This window comes from Lepisosteus platostomus, chromosome 3, assembly GCF_059453375.1.
Source record: "Lepisosteus platostomus isolate fLepPlt1 chromosome 3, fLepPlt1.hap1, whole genome shotgun sequence".
NCBI lineage: Eukaryota > Metazoa > Chordata > Actinopteri > Semionotiformes > Lepisosteidae > Lepisosteus > Lepisosteus platostomus.
In genome coordinates, this window is record NC_142613.1 from 21,060,938 (window position 1) to 21,082,557 (window position 21,620).

Genomic DNA, 21,620 nt, shown 5'->3' on the forward strand with positions numbered 1-21,620 from the left:
TGAATTAAGGCCCTTTTAAAGGTGACCTGATCAGGCATTGTTCCACCTGTACCTCGTTGGGTAAAATGTGCACTTAACGAGCTTTCATGTGATTGGCAATTTGCAATGCCTCACTGCAAAAACTGTATTGCTGGTCAGAGGGCTTAAAACAAATTGAAAACTTTTTATAAAAGAACATAAGCTATAACTATAATATTCTCATTCCAGAAATGTTGCGTTTCTTTTTTCCATCAGTATATATAGGAGATATAGAAGACCCCCCTTCTTCCACTACTGAAATGCAGCTCCCACCTGGCTGATGGAATAGAGACGAGAGAATTTGTTTAACTAATTACAAGGGAACTTGTGATAAGTTGCACAAACCCTGTGGGCAATTTTCCCTTGATTGTGAAGTCAGTTATGTTTTGTATTACTGTATTCCTAGAAGATGTGTTTAATATGCAATCAATGTGACAGACAAAGCTTCAATTAACATGGAATATCAGCCTAGCAGAAAGTAAAATATTTTAATGCACTTAGTATGTGAGAGTGGCAATCCAACAATATGAAAATGCATCAAATGTCACTCAAAGAAAAGCAGATATTCAGAACTACACAATCTATAGTCTGTATATGTATTGCCTATATTCATCTAATTGGATGACCTACATTATCCTAAAAGAAAATAAACACCTCTGTAGAAAAAAAATACAAGAAAGCTTTTCCTTACATTAAAAGCATAAGCATTGTGTAACAGAAATTTAAATGGACTATATTGAGAAATCTTCCATTGTTTAGATTATGTATTTTTTTAACTTTATAAAACCCCTAACTCCTAATTAGCCTGTAAATGTACAGCTTAGACAATAGGCTCGGTATCTCACACCCATCAAATAAAATAAAATTAACTAATTTAATTAACACCCATTAAATTAAATTTAATTTAATTGCTAATTGAATTCTGATTCATGGCACTTTTTTGATGATTAAGGCAACTTCCGCTACACATTGTCTTAGGAAGATAAGAGAGGTGTGTCAATGCTTCAGTCCGACTGGACAGGACACTCCAGTGCCGCCCAGTCCGCAGTAGCCTCCTGGGTTCTTGCTCAGGTACTGCTGATGGTAATCCTCAGCATAGTAGAATTCTGGGCCTTTGCAGATTTCAGTGGTTATTTGTCCATAACCATTTTCAGTCAAGACCTGTTAAAAACAGAGCAAAATTGGAGGTCTTCCTTTTATCTAAGCAGCAGTAATAAACTGAATATTGAAATACAGACATAGCCATTTTACATTTTACATGTAATAGTTTAAAACCTGAGCAATAGTTTTCTCCTGCCCTCCCAAGTACTGGTACCTACAGTATTCAAAGACTAGTGCCCTGACATTTAGACAGTCCAGGGCAGAGAGCAAAAGAGCTAACAACAAAAAAGCATGTGGAGGCTAGGGACAAGAAGCTGAATACAAAGATATGGAAATATAGTAACACAGGGCTTCAAAAGTAGCGACTTTAGTAGAGACTAAATTGATCAGTGAGTGGATGCCTAGGGTCTCAGCTGGGAAAAAAAAGATCTTGTGACTATGGTTGCAGACCACTGCAGCACTTGCTTGAAAGTCTTTCCTTTCTGTTTATTTTACATGGCAGTTGTTTAATGGTTACTATCCGCTCAATTTTTTTGCAGTGAAGAATAAGGCGTGTTTTTTAACAGCACCATATTTAATGTGTTAAAAAAGAGCTTCCCATCTGAGCCACTGATTTTGTGCAAGACACAGGAGCAAGAATATTCTCGATGCTTATCTGGGTAGGTGACTTTTTTCACAAGTACAATTTGTACAATGGGTTGGGAAAGCACTGACGCAGAGAAAGAATTAGGTCATTATCACATTAGCCTGGCTAACAAAAAAGCTGACAGATTTCTGGCTTCATGATCCAGATGTGCAGTGTCTTTCCCCAAAGCAAAATGGTTGCATCCCACAAGCCACTGCAGCATGGCTGAAGGCCAAAGGCATGCAAGAAAGTGTTTAATCTCAAAATATTTTCACTTGTGTAAAATGACATTGATAAGTTAAGCCTTAACCTTTAGTACCATCCAGCTATGAGAGAATATCTCACACCCTAAAAAATAAATTATCCACATCTGAATACATGTGGCGTCTTTTTATATGGGTGTCAAATGGACCTTCTGGTTGCAATTGGTGCAGATCAGTATTGGTCTCGGTCCATACTTCTGTTGCAGAGCCTTCTTCTTTCAGTGTCAATAATTTGCTCTATTTCCATTTCTATGATAAGTTATTTCATGTATACAGTATGTGAGTATGAGTAACGTTACAAGGTATACTGACAAATTTAAATGTATTCACGCCCTTAACAAACATAACCTAAAAGTTGATTTAGCAAAGAGAATATAATTTGTTTTAACAGTCAAAAAATCAAAAGTGATAAGCTTTACATTATGTGAAGATGTGTACTGAATATATCAATATCATAACTGTATAAAATAATTATATTTCTAAATGAACAATATTCAAAAGTATTCATACCCTATAAATACACAAAATAATTAGAAACACAGAGAGTAATTGCTGTAAATCCTCTGAAGTATATAAGGGATTTGGTAATTTCACAGACCCTCAGAAAGTTTGTATAAGGTTTTATAAACTTTTTGATTGCCATGGGGTATTAAAGAAAGATGAACATAGAAACATAGCTGTCACTAGCTGAGAGCTGTGTTTTGTTAAATATCATACACCTCACCTACCCAGTTTCTACTGTGGTGCCCATCATGAAATCATTCAGAGATAATGGTGTGAATGGTACTCCATTAGGAAGAATGTTGACCCATGTGTGCATTAGAAAAGTGCTTTGGTTTGAGAGGCTAATTGAAACCAGCAATTAGGAATCTTAAAAAACCCATGGCATAATCAAAATACAATGGGCTTGAGACTACTATTTGAGGCTGACCTCTTGAATTCAGGGTCTGTGGCCAAGTCCCATGGTAACACAACAAAGAAGAGACATGATTATGCTAAACAGCAATTAACTGACTCCTAGGTCAAATGTGTCCATGTGATCTACTGTAGCTGAATTAAACACAAATTGAGTTTTTAAATACTTTCACCACCAGTATGATTAACACAGAAATCTGAAGATTATGAAAAAAATAAGGTAATCTCTTCTGTGAATTATACCTTCAGATACACCAGGACCAGGATTGGAATAACTTGTCAGATTGTTCTGCTTTCAGCATTATGAAACAGCTAATTAATACATCTTCACATAATTTATAATGACTGTTTATTCTTAAAACATGCAAAAGTATAACACTCAAAATTGTTCCCTGTAAGACACATTTTGACAGATTTGTAATTTATACATACAGTATTAAAATCCATACAAATCTTTAGGGTTTTTTATTTGTATTGAAAAAACACTTGTATACTATAACTTGTAAATAGACTAGTTATAGCTTTTAAGGGTAAGAATACATTATGAGACTGTCTTTTTAATTTTTTTTCTTTTTAATTTCTGTATGTGTACATACAGTACAATGATATCTTTAATCACATCTCTCCTTAATTCTTGTTGGTGTTTTTGCAAATACATTCAACAATTTATGTCTATTGTTTTGTGCTTATTGTCTGAGTTTGTGAAATCACCCAAATTTGCATAAAACCTGAAGTACCTACAGTGGGCACACACTTCCTCCTCACTCAGAGAAAGACACTCAAAGTCATATTTGATAGCCTGACCTCAATAGCCTTCTAGCATTTTTTGACTAAATTTGACTTTTCTGGGTCACACAAGGATGCACAAAATATTTGGATCAAAAGTAGACAGAGGCACACTGTCACATGGCACAGCAACACAAGTGTTAGTCAGAAGAAGTCAGGCAGCTTCTAACAAGTCTTCTTTACTGTCTGATTCAATTTCAGAGCAGTGCTATGGATGTTTTACAGCAGGTAGTGTCAGGAAAAGGAGTTTGTCAACAGTCTGAGATACAGTACTCCGTGTTAAAACTTTTTCAGCTTTAGTTTGAGCTCTTCAAAATGACTAATTGTTCAAATGATTGTGGTAATTAAAAAGACACAGACAACCATTTAAGGGGAACTGGTTCTACCACTGAATAGCATTTTATTTATTAAGTAGAGAAAAGGCCTTGAATCTATCTACAGTATGTGCAATAAACAACAGGACTGAAAATATGGTATCTTTCAAGGCCTCAACAAATGCTACTTTTCTGTCTTCAGACAAAAGTGTGCCTGAAAGAGGGCCAGAAACTATAGTTATCAGTGCAATAAACACTTGGTAGGACTAGCCAACAAAAGTATTTTTGTAGAAAACAACATTTTGAATAACAGAAGCAGGGTCTTCTTAAGTTATCAGAAGTCCAATATAAAGAAAACATCCAATTACAGAACAGTGTTTGCAAAATTATCCCTGCCTATTAATAATTTACTAATGTTTAGTAAAAGAAAGAATATTTGTGACAAACAAAGCCAGTAGGCTCATCTCATTCATTTTGTAAATGGTAGATAATTAAATTAAGGATTTCATCCGACTATTTTTTTAAAGGAAGCTAATGTAGCATGTTGGCTTCCAACGATGTGGAAAGGTAGTGTTTTCCACCCTTCCACAACTCAAAATGTAGCTTCAGAGTTTACTAGCCCAGTGAATTTAAACCTTTTTTCAGCTTGTAAGCTGTGTGGTTTAAAGGTAATGAAATCAGTGCACATAGGAAATTGAACTGCACACAAAAAATTAAATTCCAAAACAATATGATAATAACGTAAAAACAAACATGGTCGGCAATTGAAAAATGCAAAATTGACCACGTAAGACTGGCTGTGTGCATTATTATTGCTACTCGATATCTATGCTCTTGTAGTATTGTACTGTACCTCACTGCTCATGCTCGCTCCACACTCAGTCTCTATGACTGGGCTGGTTCAATCGCTGTCCCGGTCTTTTGGATCTCTACGCTTCTATGAGAATGACTATATTAACATATTAACAATTTATATTAACATATTATATTAACAATTTCAGGTTTACAATTTTACATACACTCAAATTAGTGCGCACAAGTTTTTGTCACTGGAAAAAAAATTGCACAACTTTAAATTCTTGCGCACACAGGCCATTAAAAATTAGAGGGAACATTGCCCATGAGGTATGATTTGTTTATTTTCCTACTATCTGTATGGATCCCTTCTCAGGTGTCTGGTCAATCTTTGATTTTATGCATCTTTTTGTAATGACCCCTGTTGCTATTTTTGCGTCATCCCTTCTCCCTATTTTTAAATAATGTGAAAATATACAGCATCTAGATTTCTAACTAGTGTATATCAGAATATAAGCCATGGATGTAGATCTTGACTAGCAATGAATCTAAAAAGTCCCTTCTAGGAGGGAAGTCCAAATATATCATAAGCTTTAATGTTATGTCCAATATCAGTTTCTTGTTCAAAGAATTCATGGTAGCACAGAAGTTCTATTTAGGTTATAAATCCTGGTTAACTGTCTCTTAAAATACTGTTGTTTTCTAAGTAATTAATCTATTTTATCATCTCCATAACTTCAGAAAAAAAGCAGGAGTAAGTCTATAGTCTATAGTTCCTGGTTCCGTTTTGTCTCTGGTAAACTAGGAAAAAATTTTTTCCTAGTTTACCACATCTAAGCTCTGCCTCATTCCATCAACATATACCTTTCTCAAAATCTAAATGCTAATTTTAGATTAAATATTTTAGATATTTAACAATGTATCAAAAGATACAGTACCATATTATGGTCACAATTCCCAAGTGGTTCTATAATATCTATTCCTTTGATTGATTGTACCAGAATTGATTATACCCTCGTTCTTTGAAAATATCAGGTACAGTACATAAAAATCATTTAGTATTTCAACCATATCAATTTCAGCTTCAGTATTCTCCATGATAAATTCCCAAATTTTGCATGGAAATTGAAATCTTCCAGTGATATAACATCACTTCTGTTACATAATTCCCTAAACTCACAATACTGCTTTTAGCTATGTCTGCATTAGATGATCTATATAGTATACACCAAGTTTTTAGAATTCCTGTTTTGTAGTTTAATCACTCTCTTGCTTCAGATCTCTGTCTTGCTGTTTGTTTTTGACAGTCACACACCTCATACAGTAGTTCCCATCATCCTCTCCTTACCATTTTCAGCTATTCTAATGCCATAAGATCCTGAATGCTTTCCAGAAAGCTAGAATAAACACAAAAATATTAATGCTGGCAGTGTAATTTTAGACCTATCTATAATGAAATTCACAGAGATTGGTCTCAGAGCTGCTGCTGCACAGTGTTTGGGTCAATTCTGGCTTCAATTGCTCGAGTCTATCCTGGGGTACTTTTTGTGTGGAGTTTCCATACTCTCCCTCTGTTCACTTGTTTTGAAAGCTGTGAGTCTGCAGAAAATAAAAATGCATGTAATAAAAAATAGGTGTGTGATTTTAGTTGCATATTTTGTAATGTGCACAACAAGTACCGCTGAGCCCCTTCACATATAAGAGGCACCTTCTCATAATGCATTAAGCTTCAAATGTGCAAAGAAGCTCTTTTATAAGATTCTACAGGCAAAGAGGGCTTGAGTTTCTTACCTTGAAGCCTCAGGATTGTATTATGGTTTTAAATGCTGCTGGAATAGAACAGTTATTAGTTGTAAACAAAACTACTCTGTGACACCAAATACACAAGCTCCAACACCCTTTATTGTCGAATTCGTTTTTTCAGAACACTACCAATTATGAACCTAGGCTTGAAGAAGGAGTGAACACTCGTTCAAAAACCAAGAACTCCACGTTCCAAAACTCTCTCCCCATTTGTGCTTGGAGATGTGTGAAAGGAAAACCTGTTCTGTGAAGGAACCTGCCAGCTACCTAATTTCACTGACCATCTGCTGTGAACCAAGTGAGCACCTGTCAGGAGCATCTGCTGGAGACAGGAGCTAGGTAGCAGTAAATCAATTTTACCCCCAAGGCCAAATTCTTTTAAAGGCATATCATGCAATTTCAAATTCTTTTAACATGTTACATTGGAGTTTTAAATGTTCAGCAAAAAAAAAAAAGAAGGCTGAGAAAAGAGTCATTAAGAGCCTATGTTTCTATCATTAGTAGGCTACTGCCTTGCCAACAAATTCATTAAGATGAGCCTATTTAAATATTTTTAAACACAAAATATGCTTCAACATTCCAATAAAGGAAATAAATATAACATGCTTTCATCTGTTGAAAGCTGAACTGAGTGAAAACCTGTGAGGAAATTTCAGTATTCTACAGTGGCCATGTGCACAGTGCTACAGTATGCATTCACTTTAGCTGCATGACATCTAGTTAAGTACATGACACAGATTTTGGTACTTTATATTCTTTCTTGTGGCACCACCAAATAATTGTTAAAATATGTATATTTAAATGCAATGCTTTTAAAAGAAATCAATTATCAAATTATAAAATTCTCAGAATGTATAGTATTGTCCTTATATTATTGTTGATTGTATCAAATCAAATTAAGTATTATAACACAAAACTACATATTCTGTAATAAATGATACATTACACTGATGTCAAAATAAATAGTCAAAATGTAAAGAACTGAATGTAGAAAGCACTGCAGAAACCTTTTTATTGCAAGTTATATCATTGTGATTACAATTATATAAGGACACTAAAAAATCTAAAAGAAATCATACTATGAGAAGAGGAACTAAAACGAATGTTTCCTATAAAGGTACATTTTGATTTGCAAAGAACATACAACACTGAATACTTTTTCTTCACCTGGAGCAGGATGCAAGCTCATTTCTCATTCAGAAGCCCCATCAAAAAAAAAAAAGTTGTGTTTTCTGAAGTTTGGTACATTCAATAAGATAGCCACATAGCCATATAGATAAATGAAATGTAACCATGAGCTTTTCACAAGTGGTTGCATTCTGAACAAACTGCAGCCATGTTGGAAAGTAAACAGAGCAATGCATTACAATAAACTAGTCCTGAGTTGACAAATGCATGAACTGACCTATCGAACTCTACCAGCTGAAGACAAGGACATAAACCAGCAATATTACACCAGTGAAAAAAGACTGTACTAGTAACACATGAGCCCCAAAGTTTCGAGATAGATAAAAAGGTGTTGCTGTTGATATTAGTGTTATCAAAAAGCATGTCTGCTCAATTGCTAGCCAGGTTTCCATTACAGAATGTCAGATCTATCAGAACTTAACTATAGGAGTTAAGGAAATGTGAATTTAATCAGGATAACTATGAAAATTCATTATAAGCCATTGAATAACTTGACCTAAAGGCAGCATATACCGTACATGTTATAAAGTAAGGATCCCAAAAGAGAATTTTGTAGCACACCAGAAATAATTAATCCGGAGTCAAAAGAAAAATGATATAAAGAGACTAAATGGCATCTATTGAGCAAATATAATCTATACCTTTCAAGGGCAATGTCTGAGAGACCAAGTCTCATCCAAACATCCATATAAATACTTCAAAGGAAGTGAAAAAGTCTGTGCATGACTGTTAATTTGCATATGCTTGACAGGAGACAGAATGAATGATGCAAACATTCCCATTGTCTGAAGCCCCTTCCTTACTTTGGAAATAGATGTTTTCAAAGGTGAATGAACTGATGTAAAGAGTCATATCTATTAATCTAAATGTAAGAAAATGGGCCCAGGGCTCTTTAAGGCACACAGTATCCACATCCTACAGTACCATCCATTCACTGCTTACAAAATAAATAGATGAGGAATAAAGGTCTTTTACTTTAAGAGATGTAAGAGGTGAGGGGGTGGCTAAAATTTAGTGAATAGTAAATGTCACAGTTTGCCGTAGCATGATTTCGAAGAGACCACTAGATGCCATGTCAAATGACCTTTTCGTGCATAGGCTATTTTACAAAGACAACTTTCTCACTCACCTTTCTTTGAGTAAGTGAAATGAATCTTATTTCTCTATAATCTAACTCTTACGATCTGCTTCTTCTCTGATCAAAAGAAAGTTAATCTTTTTTATCCATTGCCTCTGCTTAGTCATGAATAAATAATCCCACAAATGTAGAACATAACTCAAAATTCAGGACAACATTTTAAAGCTTGTGTATGTGTGGTTCAAAACATTGAAAAAAAACAACTTTTGATATTTATGACTGATTTAATACAATTGCTACCAATTCAGTAGGGTAACCACATATTTTCTCAGTGAATTCCAAGGCACTAAATGGCATGAAACTCTCATTAATAAAATATGTTGTTTCTTGAATAAATTATAGGCATTTGCAAATACTGTCTATACAGCATTTTATACAGCTCTTTACACATCAGCTCTGGCAAACCTCATGCTATTACTTTCCCTCAGAAACTGTCGCTATGTACTAGGGCGTAACTGTCATTTTATAGAGGCTGAATAACTCAGCATGGCTGCTCAATCGGTATCTAACAGGAGAGTGAGCTTTCTGCTGAAGAAATGCCAAGCACCCTGCTGGCATGAATCCAAGCTGGCACAGGGAGATACGATTGAAACTGGACACTTGCTGCTGCTACACTAAGATGTGCTATTTGTAACTTTCACATCGTGTCAGCTAGACACTGCTTTTACAGGATGTGGTCACCAAGGAGACCAGTTTTGCAGTACAGGCTAATACAACACATAACGCTATGGTCAAAGAGTGGAGAAAAACTCGAAGGTATATGACTTTTTTCACTTATAAACTGGAAATGGGAACCGTTTCAGTTATAAACTGAAAAATGTAAATTTTGAAATTAAACACATTAAAGAAAAAAGTGAAAAAATCTTTGCCAAAAGGGTAGGCTGGGTTCTGAAATCAAATGACTGAACCAAATTGAATTGCAGATTACTTATGTGACTTGACTTTCCTGATCAATTGCTATGTGCCACTTATTGTTTAGTGCTTAAGGCAAAGCGTTCCTCAAACATTCTGCAGGTGAGGTAGACTAGGGTAGCCTCCTCCTCCTCTCTGCTTCTCTCAGGATGTGGATGCACTGGTGGCATGAGAGTGAGACCTACTGAGTCAAGTCGTTAAGGCTTGAATGCACTAAATTCAGGTCAGGACTCAGGTAGCAGCCCTTTGCACTGCTTTAATGTGTTAAACCAGGTCACTGAATCAGGAATCTTGTGCGTCTGAGGCATTTGGTGCTATAGCAACTATGCAGGAAACATCAGAGGTAAAAAGAGAGTTTGATCAAATGCAGCGTATTATTCTGTTCCCTAGGTTACAGCAACTTAGCTATATATGGGACAAAAGGAGGCACCAAAGCTAGGCTCGAGAAAAGATCAAAGGCAATTATAAAAATTGGCAATGTTAAGAGCAGTAAGGGGAAGGCCTGGATAGAGACAATACTCACACTATATATTGAGCTTGTTATGGTGGTATTCCTCGCCTGCATTTTTCTGAGTATTAAAACCCCCATATTTACAGTATGTACATGGTTCATTTAGAATGTACTCTATGAATCAGATGTAAATGTTTGTCAAAAAACTGAGGTTGAATCCAGAGTCACACACACTACATAATGAAAGGCAAAGACAAGGTCTAGAGAATTACCTGTTATGCCGAAGGTGTATGAAAGGAACATAAGGGGGCCTGTGTTGATGGTTGTCATTGTTACTGCAACAGATACCACATAGGTACCCTGAGAGGCTATGTATGAAGTAATGAACTTCAGCTCATTTCAGTGGACTGAAGAGAGAATCTTTTTTAGCTGTCCTCCACCTAACATGGTGAGAACATGGAACAGCTCAATGTTATAAGAATACAAAGGCTTTTTAATACAATATGTTAGATTTCTGTGATTTACTAAAAAAAATATGTATTTGTATATATAAAGCATATCTCTTCTAAAATATATCCACTACCTCTAGAATAAGTCTTTTGTTTGGCTAAGGCAGTGCTTGCATGCATATTCTATTATGACTTCTGATTGATTTGAGAAGGGTCCCTGTCTTATCTACAGTTTTTATTGCGTCTTCTGGAGAAGTAGTACAGTTCTCTCTGCCAAGCAGAGGCACAAAACATTATTTGACAATCAAAGCTGAAAAGAAACAAAACTCAGATTGATCCAGACTAAAATTAGACTTCATCTCATGGAAGAGTCTACTGTATATCAGTTAAATGGATTTAAAACTTCAAGCCTAGCAAAACATGACTATAACACAGTACAAGATTCAGATCAAATGCACATTCTGTAAGAGTCCAGGAAAATCATGCTGGTAAAAAATGTTTGTTTTGGACTAAATGTCTATACCCCACTGTTCCAAGTTATAAACAATGCAATATTTTCTCGAAATGTCGAGCACTGACAATTGTTGTACAGTTTCCACATGGAAGCTACTTGCTAATCTAACATGACGCGTATTGCATAAACATGTAACAGCCTGCAGACAGCTTACTGACGGCGTGATATTTTAAGGAAAATAGCCAATTGACAAAATTGCCTTTTTGTTAACTGCCATCAATTTGTTGAGTGCCCAGCCAAACAATCTGTGGAAGATTAAAGCCTGTTTGGCCATTTGTGGAAGGAATCAAAATCAAATAGGTAGTCCTTTCAGGGTTTCTTCTGCTTGCTGAAAAAAGGTTCTCTGTATCTCAGTACAGCTGCACACAACTCTGACTCAAGAAGAAAGAAAACAAAATGAATGCAAGTCTTCATATTAAACCTCATTAATGAATAATATATGGATGCTTTGCTTTGGTGTGTTTTAAAAAGGTCAGACTAACACCAAGATTCATATAACCAAAATATACATATACTGTATATGGCTCTGATGTTATTATGGTGGAGAGCAGTGTATTTCTGCCAATATTCTGTTGTTCTTAATTGTTCTTCCATCTAGGTAGGAGCAGGCAGTCCACCTTGTGCCTCTAAATCAAAGTATTTATCATTTGCTGAGAGTGATGTCGTGAGGACAAGATTAAAGTATTTATGCTGACCCCATTTCTACAGTGTGCTTAGTGGGTTAACAAAAAGAAACACAGGCTTGCAAACACCCATTAGAATCGAGACACTCCACCATTTGCTAAACTAGTTCTCTGCAGCATTCCCGCACTGTTAAATGCATAATTTAGACTAATTAATTTGCATGTCAGACGGTGGACTCATTTGGAATGCAAATACCTGCGTGCCCTGGTTAACTGGGAAACGTGAAAAGCAGCGATAAGCAGCCTTAAATGACTTTCTACTGCAGTGATTTCAGGCATGTGCAAACAGAACAGAATGTCAAAGAGGTAGCAGGAAAAAAAAGGCTTGAGGCTGAAGAACAGAGAAATAGCTTTACTGGCCCTGCACTCAGAACTGGAAGGTATTTCTTTTCTGCCTAAGGAGGAATACAGAAAATCCACTCAATTTCTTTTCACACACTTGCCCCATGCCCACAATTTGGTCTTCATTAATCCATTCAACAAAATATTCAATTGAATGAATGGCATAAAGATGGGAGGCTCTATTTGGAAACACACCATCAAATTATCTGTGAAGAACGTCTTGATTTTTCAAGAACTGACTCAAAGTAATCTTATTTAAATTGCCTTCCGACAATTTTTAGGTTAATTTTTCTCCAGTTAAAAAAAAAAGTGGTAGAGTGAGCTTGAAACATAATGACAATAAATCCCCAGTTATGTGCCAACAAAAATGTAATTGTAAGTAGTGAAATACTGGAATGAAACGTTTATCTTCAGATCAGGCTTTTGAGTCTAAGGAAAGTCCTTGAAAAGTTAAAGGAAAAGTCAGTTGTTCAAAGCATTTATGGAGCTCATCTTATTTTAGCTTTGAAAGGTGATGGAATTTGATACCAGGATAAACTGGCACCATATGGATTACTGTCCAGGCTACATCACTGTCACTGAAAACAAAAGATATGAAAGAACAGAATGACCAGAACATGTTCTGGATTTTGAATCAAGGGAACAGTTATCATTTGATCCAAGCACTCATGAGAACAATTTAGAATGATAAGAGGGCCAGAAAATTATATATTTCTATAACTATAAGGAATTATACAAGATGCTTTCTATAACATATCAACATGTTTATCCAGTAAATAGACAAAAACCTGCTTTCTTTTCAAAGGGCAGCAAAAATAAATCTATCAATAAGACTCTGTAATTACATTTGGCATTTCTTTTAGAAACCAGGACACACAACACTATTTATTTTAAAAAAGTAATCAAACTAGATAACCAATGCAAACAGAACGGAGTGTGAAATCAAAAGAAAATAATGGAGGTTATTTGGTGCAACAGAGCTAATTAACTTGCTGATCCATAGAGAAAGATAGCCATTTTAAATCTACCATAATTTTGATAAAATGAATGTGTTTTCCAAACGGATTAATTGCATATGAAGAAATAAAGAGCATACAATTGACGATGGAATGAAGGTGGACAAGAGGAACCATGAATAGTCTGTGAGTTTGAACAAAAAAGCATCAGAAGGCTTCTTTCAGTTGTCTTTCTGACTGAAAGACTGAGTTAATTTGCATTGTACTTCTCCACAATTTAGCACAAAGCAACAGCAAATTGATGTCAAAATTTCCACAGACATAACAAATCTTTCTGTATAGTTCTACTAATTTACACAGTTGTAAAAATCCTTTCTTTTTCCTTTCTGTTGGTATAGCAGAGGTTAGTAAAGTAACTCATCCAACGAAACAGCTGTCTATCCATAATTCTATTTTAAACAACCCAGTCATGTGTTTTGTTTAGAGAATTTATTTGGGAACAGTCTCCAAAACATTCAATTGCGTTTTTATATCAATAAGTATACATACTAATGAGGCAGTTTCATTCAGAATTTGTAAGTATGTTTTTTTTTTAAATGTAAAAGCATAAGGAAACATTTTTAATCTTTTTACTGATTGAGTGCTGCAGTCTAAATTGGTAAAATGACCATCATCTGGAAGACACATGGCGTACTGATCAAGATACATGCTGTCCCCCTGCATAACCTCTATTAACAACAAACTGTAAAAGTAACACATTTCTTCTTTGTGAATGTTTGCAAGATTTTCTACATCATATTGAAACCGTTCAATCTCAGTCTACTCTACTCAATCTGCTGCACAACTGGCAGTATGACAGGAGATCTAAGGATGACAAGATCTGCGTTGAGGCTGTATGTTCTCCCAGTGAATGTATGAGTTTCCTCTCGGTGCTCCTCCCACAGTCCGAAGACTATCGTGGCAGGTTAATTGGCTCCTGAGAAAATTGGTCCTGATGTGAGTGTGTACATGTATCTGTTTGCGATGGACTGGCTTCCTATCCAGGGTGTATCCTAGCTTGTGCATGTTGCTTGCCTGGATAGGCACTGGCTCCCCTGTGACTCTGATTTGGAAGAACTGGTTAGACAATGCATGGTTCGATGAATAATTCAGTTCAGTGAAAACATTAAAACAAAAACATCGGTACAACTCTGAGCTCAAAATATACATACTTTGCTGTAAAGAAAAATCACATGGCTAGTCCGTTACTGCCTAACTACAGTTTTGAAATTCCTCTATTCAGCTGTGCAAATTATTATTTCCATCACAGGCTTTTATGGTAAAACAATATTAAGTATTTTTAACTCTCTGTGTCTAAACCTTTATAGCTTTGCACATTCTGTATTATAATTAAAATAATAATTGCTTACACTTATATAGCGCTTTTCTGGACACTCCACTCAAAGCGCTTTACAGGTACTGGGGACTCCCCTCCACCACCACCACCAATTTGCAGCATCCACCTGGATGATGCGACGGCAGCCATAGTTCGCCAGAACGCTCACCACACATCAGCTATTAGGAGGAGAGCAGAGTAATGAAGCCAATTCATAGATGGGGATTATTAGGAGGCCATGGTTGGTAAGGGCCAATGGGAAATATGGCCAGGACACCAGGGTTACACCCCTACTCTTTTTGAGAAACACCCTGGGATTTTTAATGACCACAGAGAGTCAGGACCTTGGTTTTACGTCTCAACCGAAGGACGGCGCCTGTTTACAGTACAGTGTCCCCGTCAGGACTTAATGTTCCTTTCGAATGTCTCCGTTCTCCTACGTAACAGTGCCACCTGTCACCATTAAAATATAGCACAATCTCCAGGGTGATGCATGGCAACCATTTTGCACCAGCGCCCCACTGAATTGTAGGTTTAGTGAAAAAGCTAAACATTAATTCACCTGTTTCCTAAAGGAAAGAGCTGCAGGAAGGCCAGACTGTTCAATCCAAGAGTGAGATTTAGCTAGGACAATAACTTTACTCCTTTGAAGAAAATGTTTTATGTGCGCTTAAGAAACCAGTTCCTTATTTAACAATAATAGACAGTAAGAGGAAATAAAGAGATGTGTTATTATCAACTGTGGGATTCCAGAAGCAGTGACACACAATTGTCTGAGCTCCACCGATGTAGAGTTGGGATAAGTCATTCAGGGGTCTCTCAGATCTTGACATACAGTAACATCAACTCCTGCAACCTGCTCAGGTGATTGATATCACGTGGATCTACAGTACGAAATGTTGCAAGAGATCCATGTCTAAAAACAATTCAATTTCATATTGGGTGGGTACATTAGAAGTGTTGATTCCACATTTTAAAAACAAGCTTATAGTGTAGATACACTGTTGTGCGAAAGTCTTATATACTGTAGCTCACACACAAGCAGGAGCTACAATATATGTGTGTGTTGAGAATATCAACAATGCATTCAAAGACTTCACTGGTACATTTAAGTCTGACTGCTATAAAAAGAGCTGAAAAGTAACCATGGTTATGATTTAAAAATCATAATTCACATTGATCAAATTCTTCAAAAACATGATAACCGCAACACAAGGTGATGTTTCTTGTTATTAACATAATTTCTTTCCTCTAGAAAAGGGCTACATTTCAGTACCACAAAATATTGAAATATCAGGATTAACTGTTTACTTAAAATTAAAATTGGGCAGCATCTTAGTAAAAGAAAATCTCAGAAATGGGTTACACATGAAGAAGCAAAATCATTGAGCATAAAAGAAGAATATGGCAATAAATCTAAGATAGCAATGTATATTCAAGCGTACAGTACTGTATGATGACAGTACTGTACCTGATTTATCAGAGTCCTGATTAGATCAATTAGTAAAAGAACTCATATTAAACTCAGGTTAGGCTCTATGATCCAGATCCCATGTCAGGCTGTAGCCTGGCTGACTGGATGACACATGATTGCCTCAGCACCATAGGCTGGGATTATTCAGCCAAGACTTTCTTAGTTCCTGGAAAAACGGAGGCTTTTGTGACTTCCCAGGTGCCTGAAGACATGCTGTGAATTCTGTGAGGCTCGTTCTACTTCTCATATCAGTGCAGAACTTTACAGACACTACTGTGGACCCTGTAGCATGTCAGAAGTAAAATGGTTCAATCCGTGGGTGTGTCAGAGGAGCCTGTCTATTCTTGCTCATTCTACTTGTGCGGGGAGAGGGTTCAATCCTGTGAGCTGTGCCACATAGACAGTTTGAAATGTCTAATTGGTATAGTATATAATAAATGCTTGGGGGTTCTTTATTAAGAAAAGAGTGCAAAACAATTGCAGTCTACCTCCTGAAGAGGATACGCAAATGGTAAATATATCTGATATTTTCAGCATGGACACTGAAAATGAGAGGTCTTCAGTGCTCCTTTCTATACCGGGCTCAGAAGTTTTTTAACCAGCCTCATACATATACATTTGAAGTGAAGTTGGAGATCAGAATAGTGTTGCTCATTCTCTGGCAGAAATGTGCCTGTGACCATAATGATGTTTAGGGAATGCAGATACAAGTGCCAGAAATCTGTTACATACCATTTGTTCAGGTCTCCTGTGGGGACTATAAAAATAAAATGAAAATGGGAAGGTCTGGGAACAATATAACAGTAAACCGTGGTCAAAAACTGGCATTAAACAATCCACTGCATTTCTAACAGGGAGGATGAACAACTTGAAAGAATTAAAATGACTGTTCCATACAGCCGCTAAAATGCAATATGTACATGATAGATAACTCATTCAAATGCTGGTTCTTAAAAAAATACTATATCTTTTGAGATAACACACCTGAAACATTTCTTCATCTCCTTAAGCATTAGTATTTGTCTTTTTGCTTGTCGTTGTATACTGCTTTGACTGCAATTAATGATATGACTGATGTGTCTAACCTCCTCCATTTCATCAATTATCAATCAAAATCAATCTCCAATTACAAATGACACAGCCTTTAGTTACGGAGCCCCTAATTTGCAGAATGACCCCCCAAATCGCATAGAAGATGCCACTATGGTTTTCAATAGCTTATAATTCGATTAGGGCCGTCAGTAGTCAGAGGATGTTGTATAATGTATTATCCTTAAACTGTGATCTTCCATCCAGTTAAGACGAATGTTTCCATCTTTTATTTTCCTACTGTCTGGACAGATCATGGTGGTTAGAGGTGTGGATGGCCTAACAGACAATCACATGAGACCTTCAATAAAGTACCAAGTTGAAGCTGTAAGATTGCCAGTGATATACAGTAGGTGCTTCTTCGTGTGCATTTTCTTTCAGAATAGACAGTCAGAGGCATATTCACTCAAGCAAAAGCAACAGTATATGACTAACAGGACAGAGGTTACTCAAGTGAAATTCAGAGATGGACTGATTTAACAGAAAAGTAGATTAATTGGAATTATGAAGTCCAGACCATCAGGATCCAAAAGAAAATGTCACAAGAGGTTTGTGGAGATAAGCACGAGGAAGCTTAATTTAATAACAGGTGAGCGAGAAGAGAATTTAATTGACAGTTGCTGTTTAAGCTTATAACTAAAGAATAGCAAACAAACAAAAGGTACAGTATCTGGGCTCATACACAGAAATGGCCTAATTTTGTTTTACGTTTCTTTTTTATTGCTCTTTTTTGTGTTTTCAGACTGATTCATTGAGAGTACACGTGAGAAGATGAAGGTCAGAGTACAGACCTACAACCACATCACCAGGTCTTGCATAGGCACTGGAATGTACAATAAGCAGGACTGGTTAAAATAAAAAGGTTTAATAAAGAGGGAAACTTCACACTGGTGCAAAATCAATACAAACTAATACAGTACATTAAAATCAATAAAATAAAGTAGAGGCAACACAGTAAAGAAAAAAAATTGCAATATACAGTACAAGAATGGTGTTATAAAAGTTGCCAGTATGAAAAGACACGGGTACAAATTAGGATTTTAAAGGTGGCGCATTACAATTTTTAACTGATTATTAACTTAAAACCACAGAGTGATAATTTTATGAAGAAAGAAAATACTTGAAAACCTTTGCTGCATCTTTGTTGTTGGAGTGACTCTAGTGTGGTGCGGGTACTGGAATAAAGTTTGCATAAAAAGTTAAAAGGAAGATTGTACCATAGTAGGCCAGTAGCAACTGGGTCAGTTTTAATGTGCTACTATTTCCTTAGACTAAAAAAACTTCCATCAAACTGCAGTAACATTTTGTTAGGCAGTGGAAATTAACAGACCCAAATAATAGGTAAACTGATAAAAATAAAAATGTACTTTTTATACAATTCTCAAATGATCTTCTTCTTGCACCCTCAGTATCAAAACAACCTTTGAAAATATCTTGTGGGATGAGGATAATGTAAACTTACACAGAACCCAAGTATCATTTTTCATACCCCACAAAGGAAATCAAAAATGAGTTTTAAAACCCCCAGATTTTAAGAATTTAACCGGTATTCGTATGGAATTCCCTTCAGCTGAGTCTTCAATTCCTCTGCAGCATACAATATTTACAGTACACAACACTGGGATGTATGAAGTGCACAGGCAGTTAGCTTTGAAAACAAAGAGACAACTGGCAATGTTTCCTGAGAGTTCTGTCAAGAAACAAAAAAGATTTATATAGACGTATACTCACAACATACTGTGTTTACTCTGCCTAAGGCGAGGACAGCTATTGGCTTCTATGCTTGTTTTTTTGCAGGATAGTGCATGACTGGAATAATGTACCAGCAGATCTTCAGAAGGCTCCACGAGAAACAGCTCTTTACATAATGCTGGTAAAATTATCTGTAAAAAAGTTTCAATAAACTTGTTTACAGCGTCAGTATTGTATCGCAAATAAACAACAATCTTGTATTTTAACAAACTTTATGCCTTCCATAAGTTTTTCTGTATGCAGCCATTTATCCTTTCTAAAGAGCATCAGACTGATACATTTTACCACCGGCACTTAGCAATTAGTACAATATCTTCACGTTTGAAGGGAATATCACAAAGGTTTTGTAGTTTGATTGTGGAAAATGCTTCTGTTTAGAATCTAGCATCTGTCAGAATCTAGTATTGAGAAAATAACTCAATGTTTGATAGTGAAACTACAGTATGTAAGGTAACTTCTTAGATAACTAGGAACAGTTGGAAATTAAAGACTTAAGAGTTTAGCCGTCATTTGTTGTCAATGCGATAGTGATTTTGTGCTGTTTTATGGTGTATTTCTTCCCATGCACCAAAGAAAACGATTTCTATTACCATCTCCGTGAAGAAGTTTCATTTCTGACTTCACCTGTTCCATTACACCAAACCTTTAATATGCAGAACAGGAGGGAGATAGCGAGAGGGGAGAAGAAAGAGGGAAAGAAAGTTGAGTTTGTTACTAAAGCAATCTGAACACAGATTTGGCTGGCAGATGGTTGGCAGCACAGTGTTTGTTAAACCAACTGGTAGGGTACATTAGGATGTCGGGGAGCAGCATGTAACACTGCTCCATTTAGAACGGCCACAGATGCTGCTGAGGCACTGAAGGGGGAGGGGGAGGGGGTGCCAGGCCTAGACAAGCTGGTCAGGAAATAACGAGAGCAGTCAGAGAGCGGACACACAGATAAGCTAATTAGTGGAGCAGTACCCTCCACTCAGTCAGTAGTTCAGCGCAAGACCCTCCAAATTGTCAGGTGAGGAATGATCAGAGCTGTATCTTTGGTTTTCCATGACAGGGGCTTCACCATAAATTATTCTTCTCTTTCTGAAGATGCGACATATGTGGGGAGAAATGGACCCTCAATCCCATCCACTGACATCCAAGCTGTACACTGGCCTGGCAAAGGCAAAAGTGTCCCCAAGTCAGCAGCAGCCCCACACTCATTTTCTCAACCTCCTAGCCCTGCCGGGACCACAAGAAGTAATATCACAATTCATTGTTACCCAGCCCACACAACCACACCAAACTGACCTATTTTATTTTTTTCTGGCTCAGGATCACAGGTACAGTCCTGTGACTTGGGAGAATTTGAGCAAAAGGGAAAATCAGGACAGGAAAATCAACTAGATCATTTTCTCTGCAGATTCTATGATGCCTCCATTTAGTTTTCATATTAATTTTAAAAACATGCTTTTAATTTATAAAGCTTAAAGAAAAGCATAATGTTGCCAATATGAATCTTTACAGGTCTATCATAATAAAATGGATGTACTTTCACAAGCTGCAACACAGTAATGAAGACAGAGACAGCTGCTATCATAGACGTTACATTGTGATCCAAGTTAGCCTTTAATAAAAAACAAAACTGCTACACATTGTTCTATTTAAAAAAAAAATACATTCATAAAAATAGCTATGTAGTGTAGACTGTAAAATGAAAGATTTTGGAGGTAGCAATCTGGAGGGAAGATTAAGACAATACAATAAATCATTTTTCATTTTATATTATATGACTTGCAGAAATAAGGGAGTACATTATGCACACTAATTATGTACAAGCAGATTAAGATACTGGCTCTGAGAGACATAAGAATTGCCTGAAACCATTCTCTCTTCCTGTATTGAGGCCTGGTTAGAGCCAGACAGCTCTATCCTCCTAAATTCAATCCCACCATCTCAAACTGAAACTGTCTGACCTCTTCTTCCCTTCTGAGGACCTCTCTTCACCATTCCTCGACTCCACCAAGCTCTCTCTCACCTTCTTTGCCAAGAACCTCAGTGTCATTCTTGACTCCCCTCTCTTCTGTTCTCATCCTGCCTTGCTGAGCAGTAACCACAGGATGTGCCATTTCTTCACTAACTTATCTACACAATTTCTAGTTCAGGCTCTGGGGATCTCCTCTCTATACTATTGCAGCTCCTCCTGGCTGGCCTCCTGAACAGCACTATCTGGCCTACCCAGCTCATTTAGAATTATGCCACTTGCCAGGTCTTTTCTCAGCCTTGTTTCTCTTGTGCCAAGCCATTATTCCGATCCATTCATTGGCTTGCTAAAGCTGCACAAATCCATTTCAAAACACTTGTGCTTTCCTACTGCTGCCTTAACCACTGTCCCCCACACGTCCTACAGTCCCACATCTCTCCCTATAACCTCTCTTAACCTGTCCTCTGCCAGACTGTCTGTTGCCTCACCTCCAGGGCTCTGCAGTATTGGAATTAACTACCCATTAAAATCAAAATCATTTAAAATCAGTCCCTGACCACCTTCAGCACCTCCTCAAGACTAATCTGTTTAGACAGCACCTGTGATCTCTCACACCGTTGTAAACTTTCACCCCCACCCAATCCAATGTCATTCCTTTTTCCTTTTTAATGTGATTCCTTGCTTACCTACACTTTGTTTACCACTTGAAAGACATTG

At 36.7% G+C, this 21,620-nt stretch overlaps 1 protein-coding gene across 2 annotated transcripts in view; it reads right to left on the reverse strand.

Moving 5' to 3' along the window:
- Nucleotides 1-487: 487 nt before the first annotated feature.
- The window catches only part of msraa (methionine sulfoxide reductase Aa), a 95,321-nt gene continuing 74,188 nt past the window's right edge, over nucleotides 488-21,620 (reverse strand). The window contains exons 6-7 of one of the 2 annotated variants that reach the window (XM_088624915.1): nucleotides 18,923-19,074; nucleotides 1,038-1,179 (exon numbers count right to left, since the gene is read on the reverse strand). In XM_088624915.1, the coding sequence (XP_088481041.1) occupies nucleotides 1,173-1,179; nucleotides 18,923-19,074 (159 nt within the window). In that variant the 3' untranslated portion in view covers nucleotides 1,038-1,172. Of the gene's footprint in view, nucleotides 1,180-18,922; nucleotides 19,075-21,620 lie in introns of both variants that reach the window. The other variant, XM_088624914.1, reaches the window with a different exon arrangement.